Source organism: Alligator mississippiensis, chromosome 2 (assembly GCF_030867095.1).
Source record: "Alligator mississippiensis isolate rAllMis1 chromosome 2, rAllMis1, whole genome shotgun sequence".
NCBI lineage: Eukaryota > Metazoa > Chordata > Crocodylia > Alligatoridae > Alligator > Alligator mississippiensis.
In genome coordinates this window covers 90,915,603-90,935,367 of record NC_081825.1, presented here as the reverse complement: position 1 = coordinate 90,935,367, position 19,765 = coordinate 90,915,603, and the positions used below count along the sequence as shown (strand labels likewise).

Here is a 19,765-nt window from a genome sequence, read left to right as displayed (position 1 = left end):
TTATTTGCAATAACTCTGGAAACTGGTCTTGTTTTCTCACAGAGGTGTCAGCTGTCAACTCCGGGGAATTTTGAGGCCTTTGAATGGAGTGTTGTGCTGTATAGGAAGGCGGGTCTGAATTCGCAGGGGGATAAGCTGGGTAAATGAGACTGGGAAAAGCAGATCACAACTTGTTCCTCTTTCCCCTGCCATTAACTAAGCAGACTCACTTGTCTGGATCTCTTAAAAAGAGCTATCTCTCCTGCTGCTGGTGATGTGTCCTTCCCTCATGCCAGAGAGGAGCCTGAAGCACAGGCAGCCTGTGAGAATTCAGAAGTCTTTGCAGGTGGACTCTCAAGTGAGTGAAGATGGTCAAGATCTGTTAGCTTTATGTAGGTATCAAGGAGTTAGTATATCTGTTTGAAGGAAAGCAGGGAGGGGAAGGATCGGAAATGGGAAAAGAGATTGCTTAAGAGGTGAAGAGCAGATACTGTATTTGTTGTCCTGAAAGGGGCAAAAGCAGATTCAGCAGAATCCAAAGCTATAATACTATACTTTTAACTATGCTTCTGATCTGCTATAATCAAGTTCAGTTTTATTTTATTGGGCTTCTGTGCTGTGTCAGTAAACAGATGAGTGCTGTCACTTCAAAATACTATTATTGATTCAAGCTGTTTTGATGTGTTTCTAGAGGGAAAGTGGAACTGTTTAATTAAAGGTATTTGCTGCAAATGATTAAAAAAAAAAGTAGCTTTCTCCAAAATTCTCTGCACATTTTTGGCTTGTGTTTTTGTGATTTTTTCCTAATTGATTTTTGATGCTGTCCAAATTTTGTCTCACCATATTTTTCCTTTTATTCCAGCCCTGATGATATTGGTACCTGTTGGTATATCCTCCTGTCTGGCTCAGTATTCATCAAAGAGTCTATGTTTCTTCCAAGGAGCAGGTATGTCTATTTATACATCTGCATTATGTATTTTGAAGGAATGCTATGGGTTGGAAATTCATCCAGTTTCCAAGAAGGTAAACTAAGTGATTGGTTACTGTTTAACTACTTAGAACTTAATACCCCTTGTCTTTTTTATGGTTTACAATAATATTTTAAAATCTTTTTCAGTAAATACAGAAGACTCTTACAGACCTCCACAAATGGGTACAGGGTCCTACATTAACTTTACATATAAGTACTGTAAAATGCACAGTAAGCAAGGTGAAAAAAATATTTTTGCTGGAAGATAATGAGCATGCTTACATTTCTAGGCACTTTATAAATAGATAACTAATTTTTATCTGGAAGAATTTCCAGTTTAACAGGAAAAATGGCATAGAAAGGTTCATGCATAAAAACAGCAGGGACATTTTGTTAAACGGGAGTGACATTTAAATGCTTTGTTTTCTATTTACATAATAAATTAGCATCTTTTGACAACGACACTTGGAAAAATTCTCATTTATTTCTGATAGCACTAAATGATCTACTAAGCTTTTACCAAATGAAGGGAAAAGGTCACAGTCCCTGCCACTAACAGTTTGTAGTATAAGAGATTAAGGGCAGAGAAGAATTACAGTGGAAAAAAATAGAGGTCAAGGTGGTGACCATCATGTTTTGATAAGTGCTTTAATAGTGCAATTTACTTTACATTAGGAATAAAAAAAAATCTTTCTACTGCCCCTGTACCTCACCATTATTACTTGAGGAAATTATTCAGGAGAGATATGAAAGGGGGTAATCTGCATTCATTTCTGGAAGGGCACTACAAGCTTAGGATATAATGCAGAAGAACATGTCGACAGGTTTATAACTGGAGAAAAAAGGTTGAAGTTGGTATCCTGGGGAACAACAGAAACATAGGGAAGATTTGATAGGTAGCAAGAGATGGTGTAATGGTCTTTGAAAGCAAAGTAAGATCAACAGAAGAGGAAGCTCAGTGGATATCAGTGTGGCCAGAAAGTAGTACACGAATCAAAATGATAGACAAGGTCCCAGAACACATTTTAGCTCTATGGACAAAAGGAAAGTTGAGAATTAATACATTTTATGAATGAAGAAGAATTAAGACTTCGACATGGGTTTTAATTTTAACAAGGGACCTCAAGGAGTTAGAGGACACCTGTGTTATGTGTTTGGATGGTGCTTGTCAATAGTAATAAAAAATGGGGTCACTTTGAAAGGACTTTAGAGAGAATGCAATTAGTTTAGTATGGCATGTTGACAGTGATTTTTTTTTTCTCTTCCCCCCACCCCCCCAAAAAAAAAAAAAGAAAAAAGAAAAAAAAAAGACATTGTGCTGCAAATCTATATAGGAGATCAACAAAAATGGCAAGGAAGTTTTATTTGTATCAGACATATAGAGATAGTACTTAAAGCTACAGTAATGCATAAGATTATCACAGCAGAGGGTGTAGTGAAGGGAGAGGGACCAGGACAGAGCCTTATAATATTCTGTAATAACATAAGTGTAACAGGAAGAGAGAAGAAACTGGATGAGGCATGGAAGAAACAGCCAGAGGTAGAGGTAAAGAATATGTTATGAAATCTGGAGGAGGGAAAGGACATCAAACAGGAAGGAGTCATTTTAATAGTGGTTATTACTACTATTGTGATTTGTGAGGAGCACCCTGCTTGAGCAGAATGTAGATGACCTAGCTTAAGGCTGCTGCTCTCAGTCTGCATTTAGGACACAGCAGGATTCTGCTGGTTCCTATCAAAACATAAACTTTCAAGGGATTAGGCTCAACATTACACAAAAGGTTTCTGCCATTAATGTTATATTTAACTCTTTTTTCCAAAGATGAGTACTGCTGCTTCAGGAACCTGTGCAATAAAGTGCCCCCCCCCCCGAAAGGGGAAGTGATTTTTTTTAAACCAATAGAGATTTAATAGAAGAAACACTTAACTGAGAATTCAGGCTGATTTGGTTTAACTTGCTGCATTTTAACTTGATAACTGTAGCACATGTTGGTGTAGTATTGATTGACATTTACATTTTGGTAAAATGCTTCAATTCTGTTAAAATGCCTAAATTATGTCAAGTGAGTCATGGTTAAGTTTTTCATCATAAGTTAAAATTAACAGCTGGGCAGATTCTTAACATTACATTTTTTGTGGAATAAAAGTTCTTCCTGTAGGTTTTCTTATGCGGCTTAGAACTTTTTTTTTTTTTTTTTGAGAGATCAAAGATCAGTTTATAGTGTTTGGATATACCAATAAAATAAGTTTCACTGCTTTCTTCTCCCCCACCCATCAACACCACATTTTGTTTTCAGTGATGGGTTGATAAGTGTTATACAGACAAACATTACCAAATGATCAGAAGGAAGAAGAAAGCAGAGAAGGGGAAATGAGTATTATACAAACAAACATTTCCCCTTTTCTTCCTTATCCCCATCTTAAGTTCTCAATAAAAGTTTTTGGAAAAATGTTTTTTTGATTGTAAGTTATGCCTACTCTGCATCAGAAATGCGATTGCAGCCATTTGTAGACATACCTGTGCTAGCTTTAATTTAGCTGGTTTAGGTAACAGTGGGTGCATCTACACAAGACACTACTGTACATTTATTTAGTACTTGTATTAGCAAATGTGCAGTAACTGAAGCTACTATGCAGTAGTGCTGGTGAAATGTCTTTTAGGTGATGCTACTGCGCAATAGCCTTATAATACTGCACAGTCTCAAATTAGCACAGTCTGTGCTATAATGTGTCACTGCGTAGTATTTTTTGTCTACTGTGTAGATATGCGGCAGCAGCAGTAAAGCTGGCTCGTTGGCCTTAAGTGAAATTTATAGGAGTCTGTCCAAGGTCCTCTGTCATACTTGAACTTTTTGTGCAGTGTTAGCTGCAGCTTTGCTGTTCTTGGCATCTGAATTAGTTTAACTAAAGCTTGCTTTACATAGCTACACATACTGCATCAGATTATTTCAGTGTAGACCTACTGTTAATGCTGCAAACTTCACGTGACCAGCAAACCATGTGTATTTTGGGCTACATGGTTAGCTAAATTGATTGCATTTGTTTCAAATATAGGATAAACTAGTCAAATAATAGGTCAAAACCAGACATCTTAAATGCATACTTCCTTGTAAATGCCTGATGAGAGCATTGGAGAGCTGTTTACTATAGATTTAAGTGGAAGAAGAACCCTGTACAGTATCTCTTTTGTCAGTGCCCTATCTATGTGACCTCAGTTCCAAGCATCTGACACCATTTAAATCAATTTTACACCAGAGGCTGACAGCCAGATAATGCACAGATTGTGAGAGACTACTTTAAAAAACAAAACAAGACAAAAAATCCCCCCACAGAAATAAACCTGTTTTATAACATGCTGACATAAAAAAATGTTCATCACTTTATAAATTATATATCCTTGCCCAAATTAGTTCACAATTCAGGCAGGAGGTAGTGAATGGAAACACCAAAAAGTTAAGAAATGTTCATTTTTTGGATATTTTTGAAATTTGAATTATTGCTAGACACTTTTCCAGCGCATCTAGCCTTTGGTGCTTGAGGTGCAGATTTGACTCTTGGGGTTTCAAAAACTTTAAAAAGTGCTATCAAATCTGACCTCCCTCTTCCAACTGTTTTTCATTATGCTGTGCTGGATTTTACTCTGCAGACCTTAAAACGTGTTCGGAAGCATGTCTAACTCTATCCCAACTATGAAGCTGGTCCGATAAAAGATATTGCCCTAAGAAATCCTTGCTTATCAAGTAGCACAAAATTTTAAGTTCTGAGTGGCCATCTTGAAAACATTACTTTTACTGCTATCCTCTGAGAGAGTTGCTAAAGTATTTATAGTGAAGAGTGTTTCTTAGATGCATGTTGGCATTCAGTTTTAAAGCAGGTAGTAGTTGTCATACAAGCCATTAGAAGAAAGTTCCTTGATTTGGTTGCGCAACTGAAAAAATTGTTTATAATAAATTCTTAAGAGGGAAAATATTTGGTACAAACATTCATTATCTTAAAACGTTTTGGGAGTTAACCAGTTTATACTATGTAAACTATCTCTGTCACTGTGTGTTAAAATGATTTTTTATTCTGGAAAAGAACACTTCAGTTTTTATTGATGGTAATTTTCAAATAAATGTGAAATTTATCATATTATCAAATAAGTTAAACTCTTAGTCGGTAGCTTTCATAATTCATCTGTGCTAAGTATATCAGTTGAATATTTTGGTGTGAAAATTTATGATGAGACAAATAATTTCCCAGACTTACTAACTTTTAAAATATTTAATTATTTCCATACCCATTTGCTGTAGCTTATATGTTTAGGTTCAAATTATTCTTGAACCCAAGAAGCAGTTAGAAATTTTAAATAATAAAAATAGTACTTTGGAGGAGGTTAGATAGAAAAAGAAATTCTGCATCTGTGTCATCTTGGCAGGAAGTGGCCATTGGTGTCCCTCAGGGGTTGGTGCTTGGCCCAGTGCTATTCAACATCTTCATCTATGATTTGGATGTGGGGGTGAAGAACTCACTGGTCAAGTTTGCGGGCAACACCAAGTTATGGGGAAGCATGATCATGCTTGAAGATGGTCTGCCTATATCTGCAGCCTTAGACAGGCTTGTAAGTTGGGCAGACTGGAACCAGGTGAAGTTCAATGTCGAGAAATGTAAAGTGCTCCACCTGGGGATGAACAATCCTCTGCACACCTACAGGCTTGGCAACGCCAACCTGACCTGCACTACAAATGAAAGGGACCTGGGGGTAACAATTGATCACAGTATGAACATGAGCTGGCAGTGTGACGCAGTAGCCAGTAGGGCCAGCAATACCCTGACGTGCATCAATCGATACATCTCCAGCAAAACCAAAGACGTGATTCTCTTGCTGTACTCGGCATTGGTGAGACTGCAGCTGGAGTACTGTGTCCAATTCTGGTTGCCGCACTTTAACAAAGACATGGTAAAGCTTGGGAGAGTCCAGAGAAGGGCCACCCGTAGGAACAGAGACTTGCGTGACAAGCCATATGAGGAAAGGCTGTGGGATCTGGGACTCTTCAGCTTGAAAAAGAGAAGACTGAGAGAGGACTTGGTAGCAGCTTACCACTGCATCAGAGGCATACATCAAGGGCTCGGCGAACAACTATTTACCAGGGCACCCTAATGGTCCCTAACTCCTGGAAGACCATTTCAGGCTCAACATTAGAAAAAACTACTTCATAACTAGGGTGTCCAGACTGTGGAATAAGCTCTCTCCAGAGGTGGAGCAATTGCCTACACTGGAAATCTTCAAGAGGAGACTGGATGGTCACCTTGCTGGGGTCACTTGACCACAGTTGTCTTTCCTGTTCAGTGCAGGGGGCTGGACCTGGTGATCTTCTGAGGTCCCTTCCAGCCTTATAATCTAGGAATAAAATTGATTATGAGACTTGTACGCAAAATTTAGCGGAAATGCAGTGTGCCTGGAGGCCTCAATATAAATCTCTGGATCTCCGCTATTTTAAAGTGGCTACAGAAATAATGCAACAGACCTGAAAAACATTTCTGGAATGGCTTCTAGCATTCATAGGTCTGTTCCATCCTCTCAATTGCTGCATCTTCTTGACTGGGTTATTTGTTCCAGTACTTTTGTCTCTACTATATAGTATTTGCTTGTAGTCCTCAAGCTCTAGTGCCTAAAATGTTTCCCAATACTTTGAGAAGCAAGTTCTTTCTTTCTTTCTTTCTTGTGGCTGTGAGGCAGTACTTCTGCCTACCATGTGGGAAATCCAAGTTTGAGTCCCAGCTTTGGTGACTTGGGGTGAGGTAAGCTCTTTCTTGGCCGAGGCCCTGGACTTTTGCTCGTGCGGGTCGACCCCGGAGGCCTCCATGGGTGTCCCTGCTGGCAGAACTGTAAATACTGTAAATAGTCCTTATGTGCGTTGTGTTGGTTGGTTTTTTTTTTGTCTAGCGTGTACGGGCAGGCCTTGCAGGCCATGAGCCCAGACTTTGTACATGAGGCCCAGAGCTTCGGGCGTCCTTGTACATGCTTTTGACTGGCTCCGAGTCATCACCCTCCGGGGAATAAAGGTCTCTTAAAAGTCAAAAGTCTTTCTTTCTTTCTTTCTTTCAAGATGGCCGCCGACAGCTGAAGCCCTTCTAAGCTCCTCCAGCTCAGGTGCTTTCAGCTCGTTGCCTCGCACTCCCTGCCCCCCTTTTCCTGTCCCCCCCCCCGAAAAACCCCTTGCCTCTCCCCACCCTGTCCCTGGGGACCCCCTCCCTGCCCCTTCCCCCCACTTTCTGAGCCTTTTTCCCCTGGGCTCTGGCAGCCTCGTTTGCCTCTGCCCCTCCCCCACCCCCGCCTGAGTTGTCCCTTTGATTTCTGCTGCCTCCCTCCCCCAGGGCCCCTTCCCTTGGTCCCTGCCATCTGCCCCTGCCTTGGGGCTTGCCCTGAGCCCCTGCAGGGTTGCTCTGCCCCCCCTCAGGCCGATTTTGGGGCGTTTTTCAACCCCCTCCCAGTCCCAGTCCCCGGGTCAGCCTGAGGCTGGTGTTTTGTTTTTTTTTTGTTTTTTTTTTTTTTTGCTGTGCTTCGCAGTTTAACCCTGTCCTGGCGAGGAATGGCGGCTCCTACGCCTGGCAGCTGGCATGAGGATGTCTCTCAGGACCTCCCACTGTCTCATGGCCTGAGGGTTCATGCCCCTCTCCATGTGGGGCTCGAGGCTTGCGTGGAGGCTCTGGCCGCCCTCCTGGGATGGCGTACCATCCGCTACGCGGGGCGCGTGAACACGGTCCCGATGATCTATTTGAGCAAGCCCGCCTTGGTTGACAGGGTGTGTGCGGAGGGCCTGGACATTGCGGGCGTCCACTACCCTGTCACGCCCCTAGAGACTCAGGCAGTGAGGGTGGTGATTTCCAACGTCCCACCGCACGTTTCCAATCGGGAGCTGGCCAGGGGACTCGAGGCCTATGGGGTTCCCGCGAGTCCTTTTCGCCGCCTGCCGATGGGAAACAAGAACCCTCAGGGCAAGCACGTCCTGTCCTTTCGGAGGCAGGTTTTCATGCTCCTCAAGGAGGGCCCCCAGTCGCTGCCTCGCTCCCTGAGCCTCATGCTCGAGGGGCGGCGGTTTATTATCTATCTATCTGTGGGAGAGACCACGTGCTTCAAGTGCGGGGGCTCCTCCCACCTGGCTGCGCAGTGCCCTCGGAGCAAGGCGGCCGGACCATCGCCGCCTGCGGCAGCGCCGAGAGACGGCGCGTCGACCTCTGGGGCACGCGGCAGGCCCAGGGAGGCTGGGAGCTCTTCCTCCCGACCTCCTTCCCCCCCCATTCCATCTCAGGGGACCGGGGTCTCCAGCGGGAAGCCATCGTCCAGCTGAGGGGCTGGCGCTACTACCGTGGCCCCACCGCCCCCTCCCCCGTCTGTGGCGCCCCCCGCCCTCGGTGCGGCAGCCCCACCGGGTGGAGAGGCGGACGCCTCCCCTTGCCCCCTGCCTGCCCCGGCCGAAGTGGCTGGGGTGGCCGGGGACTGCGGTGCTGGAGCCTCATCGGATGATGGGGCTCGGGCATCCTCCCTACCACCCGAAAAAGAGAGGGAGATGAGGGGGGCCTCTCAGGACACCCCATCCCTGACAGCCCCCTCCTCGGCCAGTGCCGAGGACCCCCCCACTACAGAGCCGGACCCCGTTCCGGCCGCCACACCACCCGCCCCGTCGGATGTAGCCACCGACGAGGCAGACTTAGCGGGTGGGGGGGAGGGGCCTTCAGGGGTCCCCCTCCCCTCGTCTGTCCCCCAGCCTCCGGAGTCAGGCGGCAGCAGGGATAGTGGCGAATGTCTCTCTTCCGGTGGCCTGGCCCCGGGGGTGGCGGGAGAGCCCGCTGCCCCTTTGGTCACGCCCCAGCCTACCGGAGCAGATGGGGACGTTAGCGAGATGGAGATCCAGCTCTCGGAGTCTCGCAAGAGACGTCGTGAGCGGGATGGCCCCTCCCCCCCCAAGAAGACAGGGAATGTCCTCGCGGAGCCGGTCCTCGACTCGGACGACGAGAGGCGGCTGATGTGCCTGGACATCGAGGGGGTCGACGCTGCACTTGCGGGCGAGCTCCCGCCGGGGGTGTGGCCTCGCCGCTCTTCCGTAGGCAACATCCACCCCAAGCTGGCGGAGCCCCCCTGGGTCTCTCCTGACTATGGGGGACTCCTGTCCTTGCTGAAGCTAACCAAGGGGCAGAAAAATGTAGCGGGGCACATCACCCAGTGGTGTGCGGACCCCAAAGTGTTTGTCAAGGCTGCCAGGGCGGCAGTCAAGCTCATGAAGCAAGATCGGGGCACACGTCAGATGGCCTACCGTCTGGACAAGCTTGCCCAGAGGGTGAGAGTGGAGTGGGGCCTGGGCGGGTCCCTCGACTAGAGTAGGGCACGGTAGGCCTTCCCTGACCTGTCTGTATTGCCTTGCTCTGCTCTTGGGTGCTCGCTCTTCCACCCGCACTCTGCTTTGCTCCTCCTCTCCCACACCCACCCCCATGGCAGCCACAACCATTGGCACCTTCAACGTCAACGGCTGTCGAGACGCGGTGAAGCGCGAGGCCGTCCTGGAGCTCCTGCGACAGAAGAGGCTGGCCATCGCCTTCCTACAAGAGACCCACTCTGACAGGTTCAACCAGGCGGCCTGGCGGGCTGCCTGGCGAGGACAGGTGTTCCTGAGCCACGGCACCAGCCTCCGCGCGGGGGTCGCGACACTCTTATCGCCGCAGCTGCAGCTTGACGCGGCGGTGCCGCGGGAGGTCGTCCCCGGCCGCCTGCTGACCGTCCGCGTCACCCTCGCGCAACACCGTCTGCTGCTCGTCAACATCTACGCGCCCTCCGATGGCCAGGAGAGGGTCGCTTTCTTTGAGAGCTTGGCTGCCCTCCTGCGCGACGCTAGCGAGGATGATGACCTGCTCCTCCTCGGGGGCGATTTCAATTGCACCACTGCCCCGCGCCTCGACCGCACAGGGCCTGAGCCCCACCTGCCCTCCGCTCGCAAGCTGCAAGCTGCCCTGGAGGGGGCAGACCTCGTGGACGTCTGGCGAGCCCTGCATCCCGATGCGCGCCAGTACACCTGGGCCAAGACGAGCGCCGGCGGTCTCACCATGGCTCGCCTCGACCGCCTTTATATCACCAGGCACCACCTGCCACTCCTGCGCAGCAGCCGCATCGCTCCCTCGGGTCTATCAGATCATGGCCTGGCCTTCAGCGAACTGAGCCTGCCGGGGAGAGCCTGTGCACGGGCACCGTATTGGTGTTTGAACGTTAGTCTGCTCCAGGACTCTTATTTCCGGGACTGCTTTGCCCACTTTTGGCGGAGGTGGGAGGCTGCGAGACCGAGCCACTCCTCCTGGAAGCTGTGGTGGGACGTGGGCAAGGTCCAGACCCGAGCCTTCTGCCAGCAGTACACCCAGCTGGCCGCGAACGAAACGCGCCGCCGTATCCGGGAGTTGGAGGAGGACGTGGCGGAGCTCGAGGCTGCTCTGCTGGCCGCCGGCAGCGACGCGGCACTGAGCGAGAGCCTCCGGCTCCGCAGGAAATGCCTGCGCGACTTGGCGGAGAGCGCGGCCCGCGGCGCGAGGATCCGCGCCCGCTGCCAGGAGCTGGTGGAAACCGACGCCCCGACCCGCTTCTTTTTCGACCTGGAGCGGCGGCGGGCAGCGAGCAAAGTCTTGGACCATCTCAAGACTCCTGAGGGCCGGGTCATTACAGAGCCGGGCGAAGTCCGCGAACGTGCCGTCGCCTTCCATCGCGACCTGTTCGCGGCCGAGCCGTCGTGCCCCGAGGCCACGCGGGAACTCCACGAGGGCCTACCGCGTCTCGATGCCCTGGAGGCCGGCGAGCTGGAGCGGGACTTGTCCCTGGAAGAGCTGGCGGCCGCCACGGCCGGCCTCGCCTCCGGCAAAGCCCCGGGCCTCGACGGGCTGCCTGCCGAGTTCTACAAGACCTTCTGGCCTCTCCTCGGCCCCAGCCTCCTGCGCGTTTTCCAGGAGAGCCTCGCCGACAAGGTCTTGCCGATCAGCTGCCGCCGAGCGGTGCTGACCCTGCTGCCCAAGAAGGGAGACCTGGGCTACATGAAGAACTGGCGGCCGGTCTCCCTGCTGTGCGCGGACTACAAGATTCTGGCCAAAGCGCTGGCCACCCGCCTCCGCGCGGTCATGGCCTCTCTCACCGGGCCCGAGCAGAGCTACTGCGTGCCGGGCAGGACCATACAAGACAACCTGTTCCTGCTGCGGGACCTGCTCACGGCTAGCGAGCTCTTTGGCCTCGACGTCGGCCTCCTCTCTCTCGACCAGGAGAAGGCCTTTGACCGCGTGGGCCACGCCTACCTCTTCCGCACGCTGGAGGCCTTTGGCTTTGGGCCCCTCTTCACCGGGGCCCTCCGGGTCTTGTACCGGGACATTTCCAGCCTGCTCAAGGTGAATGGGGTGCTTTGCGCTCCGTTCCCCGCGCGCAGGGGCATTCGCCAGGGCTGTCCGCTGTCGGGCATGCTCTACGCCCTGGCCATCGAGCCGCTGTTACACGCGCTGCGCCGCCGCCTGAGCGGGGTGGCCCTGCCATCGGCCACGGGCCCGTCCGCTGGCCCTCGTCTCCGGCTGTCGGCCTACGCGGACGACGTCACCGTCTTCCTCGCCACCCGGGAAGACGTGCGGGCTCTGGCAGATTGCCAGCGGGCCTACGAGCGCGCCTCCTCCGCCCGCATCAACTGGGGCAAGAGTGACACTCTGCTGCTTGGCGCATGGACTGGCAGGCCTCCGCCGGACTTGCCGGGGGGCCTCGCCTGGCGCCGCGAGGGCCTCAAGGTCTTGGGCGTGTTCCTGGGGCCGACGACCTTCATGGCGCGCAACTGGGACGGGCTCGAGGAGGGAGTGGAGGCCCGCCTGCAGCGGTGGCGCTGGCGCCTGCCCAGCCTTTCCTACCGGGGGCGCGTCCTCGTCATCAATAACCTGGCGGCGGCCACCCTGTGGCACCGCTGCGCGGTGCTGGACCCTCCGCCGGAGCTACTGGAGCAACTGCAGCGGCTCCTGGTCGATTTCCTGTGGGACGGACACCACTGGCTCCCACGAGCTGCCCTCTACCTGCCCACCGGCGAGGGGGGCCAGGGCCTGATCGATCTGGCCAGCAGGGTGGCCGCCTATCGGCTGCAGGCCCTCCAGCGGCTCCTGTACACCGACGGCCACCTCCCGTGGCGACAGCTGGCGTGCCGATTCCTGCGGCGAGTGGGGGGCCTCGGCTTTGACCGGGAGCTGTTTCAACTGGACCTCACCTTCCTGAACGGGGCGGTCCTTCCCCCGTTCTACCGCAGCGTGGTGCGGGCCTGGCGGGCGGCCTTCCATCTCTGTCCCCAGGCCAGGCACCTGCGGTTCCCGCAGCTCCTTCGAGAGCCCTTGGTCCACAACCCGGCCCTGCACCGTGTCGTGCCGAGCCTGGCCTCCGCCAGCCTCACGGCAGCTCTCGTCGAGGCGCGCTCCACCCGCCTGGAGCACCTCCTGGACCCCGCTCGGTCGGACTGGCTGTCACCCGAGGCCCTGGCTGCCCGGCTGGCCATGCGCTCCGTCCGCACCGCGGGGCGGCTTCTGCGGGCCGTTAGGGCCGCCCTCCCGACGGAGGCAGCGACCGCCCTGGAAGCCCATCTCCAGACTCGCCGGCCCCTCCCCGCCGCAGACGCCGCAGAAGACGCCTTCCCACCGCTACCCGTCATCCCAGCGGTACCCGGCGAGCTGGCCGAGCGGCCCAACACGCTGCTCAGGCTCCCGGTGCCCCCCAGCAGCAATACGGGCTGCCCTTTTGGCACCCTGCCCCGCAAGGGCCTCTACATGTGGGTGGTGCGCACCCGGCACGCCCAGGTGCTGGCCGGCCGCCCTGACACCGCGTGGCGGCGGTGCCTGGCGCGGCCCGGGACCCCGGCGTGGCGCACGCTGTATAAGGCGCCCATCGCCAAGAAGACCGGCGACCTGCAGTGGCGGCTCGTGCACGGCATCCTGGCCACCGGCACCTTTGTGCGTCACTTGGAGCCAGCGGCCTCGGCGGCCTGCCCCTTCTGCCCGGGGGTGCTGGACGAGGACATTTTCCACGCCTTCCTCGACTGCCCCCGGCTGCAGCCTCTCTTTGCCGCCCTGGGCGCACTGCTTCGGGCACTGGGCCGAGACCTCTCCGAAGACGCCTACGTCCCCTCCTTTCCATACCGGGCGGCCGAGCGGGCCACGGTCAGCCTGGCCAACTTCCTGCTGGGCCAGGCCAAGATGGCCACCCTGAAGAGCCGGCGAAACCAGCTCAGCGGCACCGGGATGGTCGACGCCCTGCAGCTCTTCCGCCTGCTGGTGCTGGCCCGCCTCTCGCTCGAGTTTGAGCACGCTGTCCTCCGGCGGACGGTGCCCGCCTTTGAGGAGCGCTGGGCCCTCGAGGGGGTGCTGTGCCGAGTCGAGGCGGGACGCCTGATCCTCGCTCTGTGATGCCACCGGCTGCTCAAGCCGCAGAGACGCGTCAAGCGGGCCGAGGCCCTGGACTTTTGCTCGTGCGGGTCGACCCCGGAGGCCTCCATGGGTGTCCCTGCTGGCAGAACTGTAAATACTGTAAATAGTCCTTATGTTTCTTTGTGTTGGTTGTTTTTTTTTTTGTCTAGAGTGTACGGGCAGGCCTTGCAGGCCACGAGCCCAGGCCTTGTACATGAGGCCCAGAGCTTCGGGCGTCCTTGTACATGCTTTTGACTGGCTCCGAGTCATCACCCTCCGGGGAATAAAGGTCTCTTAAAAGTCAAAAAAAAAAAAAAAAAAAAAAAAAAAAAAAAAGTCTTTCTTTCTTTCTTTCTTTCTTTCTTTCTTTGGTGATTATCTTTTTTTGGACCAACTGTACAGTTGGTAGAGATGGTAGATAAGCTTTTGGGCACAAAGTGCCCTTCTCAAAGAAGCAGGTGCTCAAAAGTTTGTCTGACATCTCCCAACTATGTCTCTGTCTCAACTGTGTGTTTGTCTAACATCTCTCCTATGTGCCTAAGCTGCTTACGATTCTCCTCTGCTACATATGTTGACACAAACTTTTCTGGCTTTAGCACATCCAAACCTCTCTTAGTTTGGTTTACATGGTCAGCAGTTGTTTCTGTTTAGCTAACTGCCTCTGACATTTTTTCTTTATTCTATGGATATGTTATTCTGTGGCACTTATTTCTGTAAGGTGTGGTGATTCATTCTTCTCTTTAATTTTCTTAAACAGCATCAATATTATTTGATCCTTTAAGTCCAACCAAAAGCATAACAACTTGTGTAGTGCTCACTAATCCATCTTATCATATAAAGCCTTTGATATAATTGCACTTTGACAAAAATAGAAAAAAAAGGAAGAGAGAAAGAAGATGTATTATTAGATCTTTATAAGCTTCTTGGAAGGAGTTGCTTTTGGGTTTCTTCTTTTTTTTTTTATAATAATAGAAATCTGGGCTTCCATTGCCAACTTCAGAAACTTTACATAAATGAAACCTTTTAAAACTTTGAGACACAAACTTTTTTGGGGAGATTTTATTTTTTATTGAACCAACTTCGTAGTTGGAAGAGATCTTATGCTTTCAGACATAAGGCACCATTCCTTAGGTCTGAAAAAGAAGATACAGTTTGAGCTAAGTAGCAGACAGAACAGTGGCATGTGTAAAACTCTACATGAAAATAAAACTACACACTTTTTTTAAATTAATAGAGAAGGGCTACAAAATAGGAATGAAGGTTATCTGGAATAGCCAAAAGGCAAGAAAAGTGCAGTAGAAAGGATAGATCTATTAGTGGAAGAGCAAGATCATTCAAGAGGAAAGAGGGCCGTTATCACCTGTGGTGCACAGAGAGATGAGCAGAGCACAATTAGATTGTAATAAGTCATAAAGTTAATGTTTGTGTTTAGTCCTTAGTTTTAAGTGTCTAGTAAGGTTATGGGGTTTAGGTTGTGTCATGACCCAAAGGTATAATTTTGTGTGTGCTTCGGCACTAGAATTATCCCCGTGGGATTACAGCTTCATTGCACGGTGGAGTTTTGCTGCATAGAGAACCCGCATGCAAGGGAAAAGTTCACGCCACTTTGCAGCTGTCTTTGCAGGGTGCATTTCTCAAGTTGCGGCAGAAATGCACGGTGCAAAGGATTTCCCGCCACCCATATGCAAATTTGCTCCCCGCTATTGGCTAGTTCTAAATTATTCCCACGTGGCGGCTAGCGATTGGCCTGCTAGCCGTATAAGAGGCTTGAGTGGTTTCCGCCCAAGCCGAGGAGAACTCCACATCGATCTCGTGGGGACTCTGGGTACATGGCAGGGCAATAGAAACCCCGTGTGAGATCCAGAGCAGTTTGGCGGCCTGATCCACCGCCCACCTCTTCCCGTCTTTGAACGAAAACATTATAAGACATATCTACGAGTTTCTATTTTGGTGGCGCGCTTGTCCGGAGTTCTGTTTGCGTGGAGCCTAGCAAACTCCATGTGATTGTTCATGTTCTTTTTGTTTGTAACTGCAACTCAAGCAAGTTTTCCAGCCTGCACCGCGACCATCCCAGTGTAAGTAAACAATCTTAAAAACTACCATTACGCGTCTGTGCCTAATTCTAGCTCGGCACCCGCCCTCTCTGACCCGGCGTGCCCGGGCTGCCGGCCACAGCCCGCGTGCAGTGCGACAAGGGCCGCGGATTCACACCCAGCCCGCACAGGTTGTAGCCATGTTGGCCTAAGGATATAGGCAGACAAGGTTTCATAGATTTCATAGACATTAGGGCTGGAAGGGACCTTGGAAGATCATCGAGTCCAGCCCCCTGCCCAAAGGGCAGGAAGTCAGCTGGGGTCATAGGATCCCAGCAAGATAAGCAAGCTTCTCCACATCCTTTTTGAATTGTGGAGCCCAAAACTGGACGCAGTACTCCAGCTGCGGCCTCACTAAGGCCGAGTACAAGGGGAGAATGACGTCCCGGGATTTGCTTGAGAAGCATCTATGGATGCAAGCCAGCATTTTGGTCGCTTTACTAGCCGCCGCATCGCATTGCAGGCTCATGTTCATCTTGTGGTCAATGATGACCCCCAAGTCTCTTTCTTGCATAGTGTTGGCCAATATAGCACTGCCGAGCCTATAAGGATGCTGCGGGTTTTTCTTCCCAAGGTGGAGAACCTTGCATTTATCGGCGTTGAACACCATCAGATTCTCTTCTGCCCACTTGCTGAGCCTGTCCAGGTCAGCCTGGATCACCCGCCTGTCTTCTGGTGTGGATGCTTTTCCCCAAAGTTTGGTGTCATCAGCGAACTTGGCCAGTGCACTTCTGACTCCAGTGTCCACATCATTAATGAAGATGTTGAACAGTATGGGTCCAAGGAAAGAGCCCTGGGGGACCCCACTGGTCACAGGACACCACGATGAGTGACTTCCATCAATTACTACCCTCTGGGTCCGACCCCGGAGCCAATTTTCCAGCCAGTGGATCGTGGAGGACCCAAGGCGACAATTGGCCAGTTTCTCTAAGAGGTGATTATGGGAAACCAGGTCAAAGGCTTTTTTGAAGTCAAGATATATGACATCAATCTCCTCTCCCTTGTCCAGGGGATAGGTCACCTGGTCGTAGAAGGAAATGAGATTGGTCAAGCAAGACCTACCCGCAACAAACCCGTGCTGGCTATCCCTTAAGATGTTGGCGTCGGCCAGTCCATTAAGGATGGCCTCTTGATAAACTTTTCTAAGATCTTCCCTGGGATAGAAGTCAGGCTAATGGACCTATAGTTAGCCGGATCCGCTTTCGTCCCTTTCTTGAAGATAAACACCACATTGTCCTTCTTCCAGTCTTCGGGCACTACACCAGAGCGCCAAGAGTTTTCAAAGATCTGCGCTAGAGGCTGGGCTATGATGCTCGCCAGCTCCTTGAGTACCCTGGGGTGAAGATTGTCAGGGCCGGCTGACTTGAAGGTATCCAACTTCTCAAGATGTTCCTTCACGAAGTCAGCATCAATGGAGGGCAGGGGATCACCCTCATCCGGACTTCCCTGTCCCGTAGCGGGCACGGGCGTCCCATGGGACTGATGAAGGACCGATGCAAAGTACCTATTTAATAGGTTGGCTTTTTCCTGGGCGTCAGTTGCCCCATCTGGTTCAGCAGGGGTCCAAAGTTGCCCCTGCTTTTCCTCCGGCTCCCCACATATCTGAAAAAGGACTGTTTTATCGTCCTTGATGCTCAAAGCTAGTTAGAGTTCAGTTGCAGCCTTGGCTTTCCTGGTCTGCTCCCTACAGGACCGGACCAGTGCAGAATAATCCTGCTTGGAGGCGACTCCCATCCTCCATCCTTTGTAGGCCTTTCTTTTTAGCCTCAGGAGGTCTGCTAGGTCCCTGGAGAGCCAGGAGGGCTGCTGTGCCCTCTTGCTGCCTTTCCTCCGAGATGGAATAGACTTAGTTTGTGCATTGAGGATCGCTCCCTTGAGGAGCAACCACTCTTCTTGAACTCCCCTCTCCCCGTGGTCATGGTCCCTTAGGGCCTCACTGACAAGCCTCCTGAGCTTGTCAAAGTCGGCTTTCCTGAAGTCAAGGACTTGCGTGTTGCTGACTGACTTGCCAGCTTTTTGGCGGATGGTGAAGGTGATCAGTCTGTGGTCACTGTCACCCAGCTTCCCGTCGATCACTAGGTCGCCGACTAGGTCATCCCCAGTAGCCAGCACCAGGTCGAGCAGCGGTTTGCCTCTCGTTGGCCCATAGACTTCTTGAGTCAGGTAGAGGTCATCCACACATGAGAGGAAGCTTTGCGACCGCTCAGATTTTGCTGAGCGATCCTCCCACAAGATGTTCGGGTAATTGAAGTCACCCATGACAACCATGGTCCTGGAGCATGTGGCCTCAGCCAGTTCCCGGGCAAACTCCTGGTCAAGCTCAGGACTTTGGGTGGGAGGTCTGTAGTAGACTCCCACCATTGTGTCCCCTGTGCCATGTTCCCCACGGATTTTTAACCCAGAGGGTCTCCAGCCGTCCACCCTGGTCACCAGTGTCGGCTTGCAGGGACGTGTAGCTTTCCTTAACATAGAGAGCTACATCCCCACCCCTTTTCTCTACACGATCCCTCCTGTACAGGGTATAGCCATCTATACCCGTGGTCCAGTCATGGGTGGAGTCCCACCAGGTCTCCGTTATCCCTATGACATCATAATTATTTGCATTGAGCAGGAGGATGAGCTCCTCCTGCTTATTCCCCAAGCTCCTGGCATTTGTGTACAGGCAAGCAAGTGCCCCCTGGGGGGCTCCTTCCTTGCCCACAGATTTTGCCAGGGCTGGGGCAGGGGTGGGCTCCCTTAAGTGCCTTCCTTAAGGATGAATTAAGATTCCTTGGGTGAATTTGATATCTTTTATTAGACCAACCCGAATGGTTGGAGAATAGTTATTAAGCAAGCTTTCGGGTTCAAAAACCCTTCGTCAGGCTAAGGAAGCTTCTGCAGTTGGTGTGTGCTCTTCCTGGATGGAAGGTCATGGATTTCTGTTCCCATGCTTGTCTTCTGAAGGTGTTTTGTACATTTTGAGCATGAGGATGTGAAGTCAGAAAGGGAGTCTTGTTCTGTGGTAGGCATTGTCCCACTTGTGTTACTAGGTTCCTGTCTCTCATCTTTTTCCTTTGATCATTCGTTCAAGAGCATAGTTTCTCTCTAGCTTCACACACAGTTTTCATGATGGCATTTGGTGTGTTGGACAAGGGAAAAGATAGGGGACAGAGGAAAAAAAATGCAAAGGTCCAGTAAAAGGTAGCACCCTAAAAAAAACAAACCTTTGCTACTTGCATATTTCCTGGACCATAATGGCTACAACATCACTTCAACAGGTAAACTTTTTCCTCAGTCAGCATATATTTCTTTTCTACCCTTCTTATTCTTCATAGAGGTGGGAGAGGTGTGCTTTTAAAATTTAATGTATTTGATGAGATTTTAAAATAGTGTAATGTGAACTTTACCATAAAGATCATTTGGGTAGGTTAATGAGCACAAAATTGAATAGCCATTAAAATGATGGTACCTGAAATATCAATTAGGCTAATAATAATAAATTTAATTCCATATGCATTATTTTAATGATAAAATACTTTTTAAATGAGATGGAAAACTGATTTTGTGTAGATGTTCCTTGCTTAATATAGAAAACATATTTTAGTTCATTCTCTGTTATTATTTTTACAAGACAATTTATATATGAAACAAGGAATATGATTTGTACTATTTGAAGTCCTGAGCACCAACTCATCTAAAATTTGGATGCTTCTACCCCAGATGGGAAGGTTTGACATATGTGCAATAGATGATTTCTAATCTGTAATGCTTGAATTAGTTCCACAGAATTGGCTGGGTAATATATTCAGAGGCATCACCAACCAGGTTCAGATGCCTTGCCATTGAGATAGGGGTCAACTTGACCCCTATATTTTCATTGTTGAGTAACTTAAAACTAGCTGTCTATTATATGAACTGTTTATGGTAGAAATGTGTTTAGATGAACCTAAAACTGAAGAGGATGCATCTCTTTCTGTCATATGCTGATGGATAATTTTGAGAGATTGATAAGGGAATATTTATTTACATTCCAGTGCTAGAGGAGTTTCTAACTGTGAGACTGTATTCCAAGCTTTCCTTGAATCGCACCTCTTGTAACTTTATGTTGTGTGAAATGTTTTACTAACTTGTTCAGTCTCAGGCACCTGGGTGCTATTGTTTGCTTCATTGAAACCTGTTTTTGTACAGCATTTCAAAATATGCCATGTTTTCCAGTTAATAGGTCTTGCTGGGTAGTGATAACCGTTTCACTGCAAAGATTGTCCATCTCTTGAGGCTTGGTATTCTTTAATTGTTACTTGTTACATTAAATATGCTG

General features: G+C 50.3%; 1 protein-coding gene across 12 annotated transcripts in view; it reads left to right on the top strand.

Annotated features, from left to right (window-relative positions):
• Window positions 1-19,765, top strand: part of RAPGEF2 (Rap guanine nucleotide exchange factor 2) — a 333,613-nt gene that overhangs the window by 149,423 nt on the left and 164,425 nt on the right. For all 12 annotated transcript variants that reach the window (XM_059721919.1, XM_059721926.1, XM_059721915.1 and 9 more), the window contains exon 4: window positions 842-925. In XM_059721919.1, coding sequence (XP_059577902.1) covers window positions 842-925 — 84 coding nt within the window. The remainder of the gene's footprint in view (window positions 1-841; window positions 926-19,765) is intronic.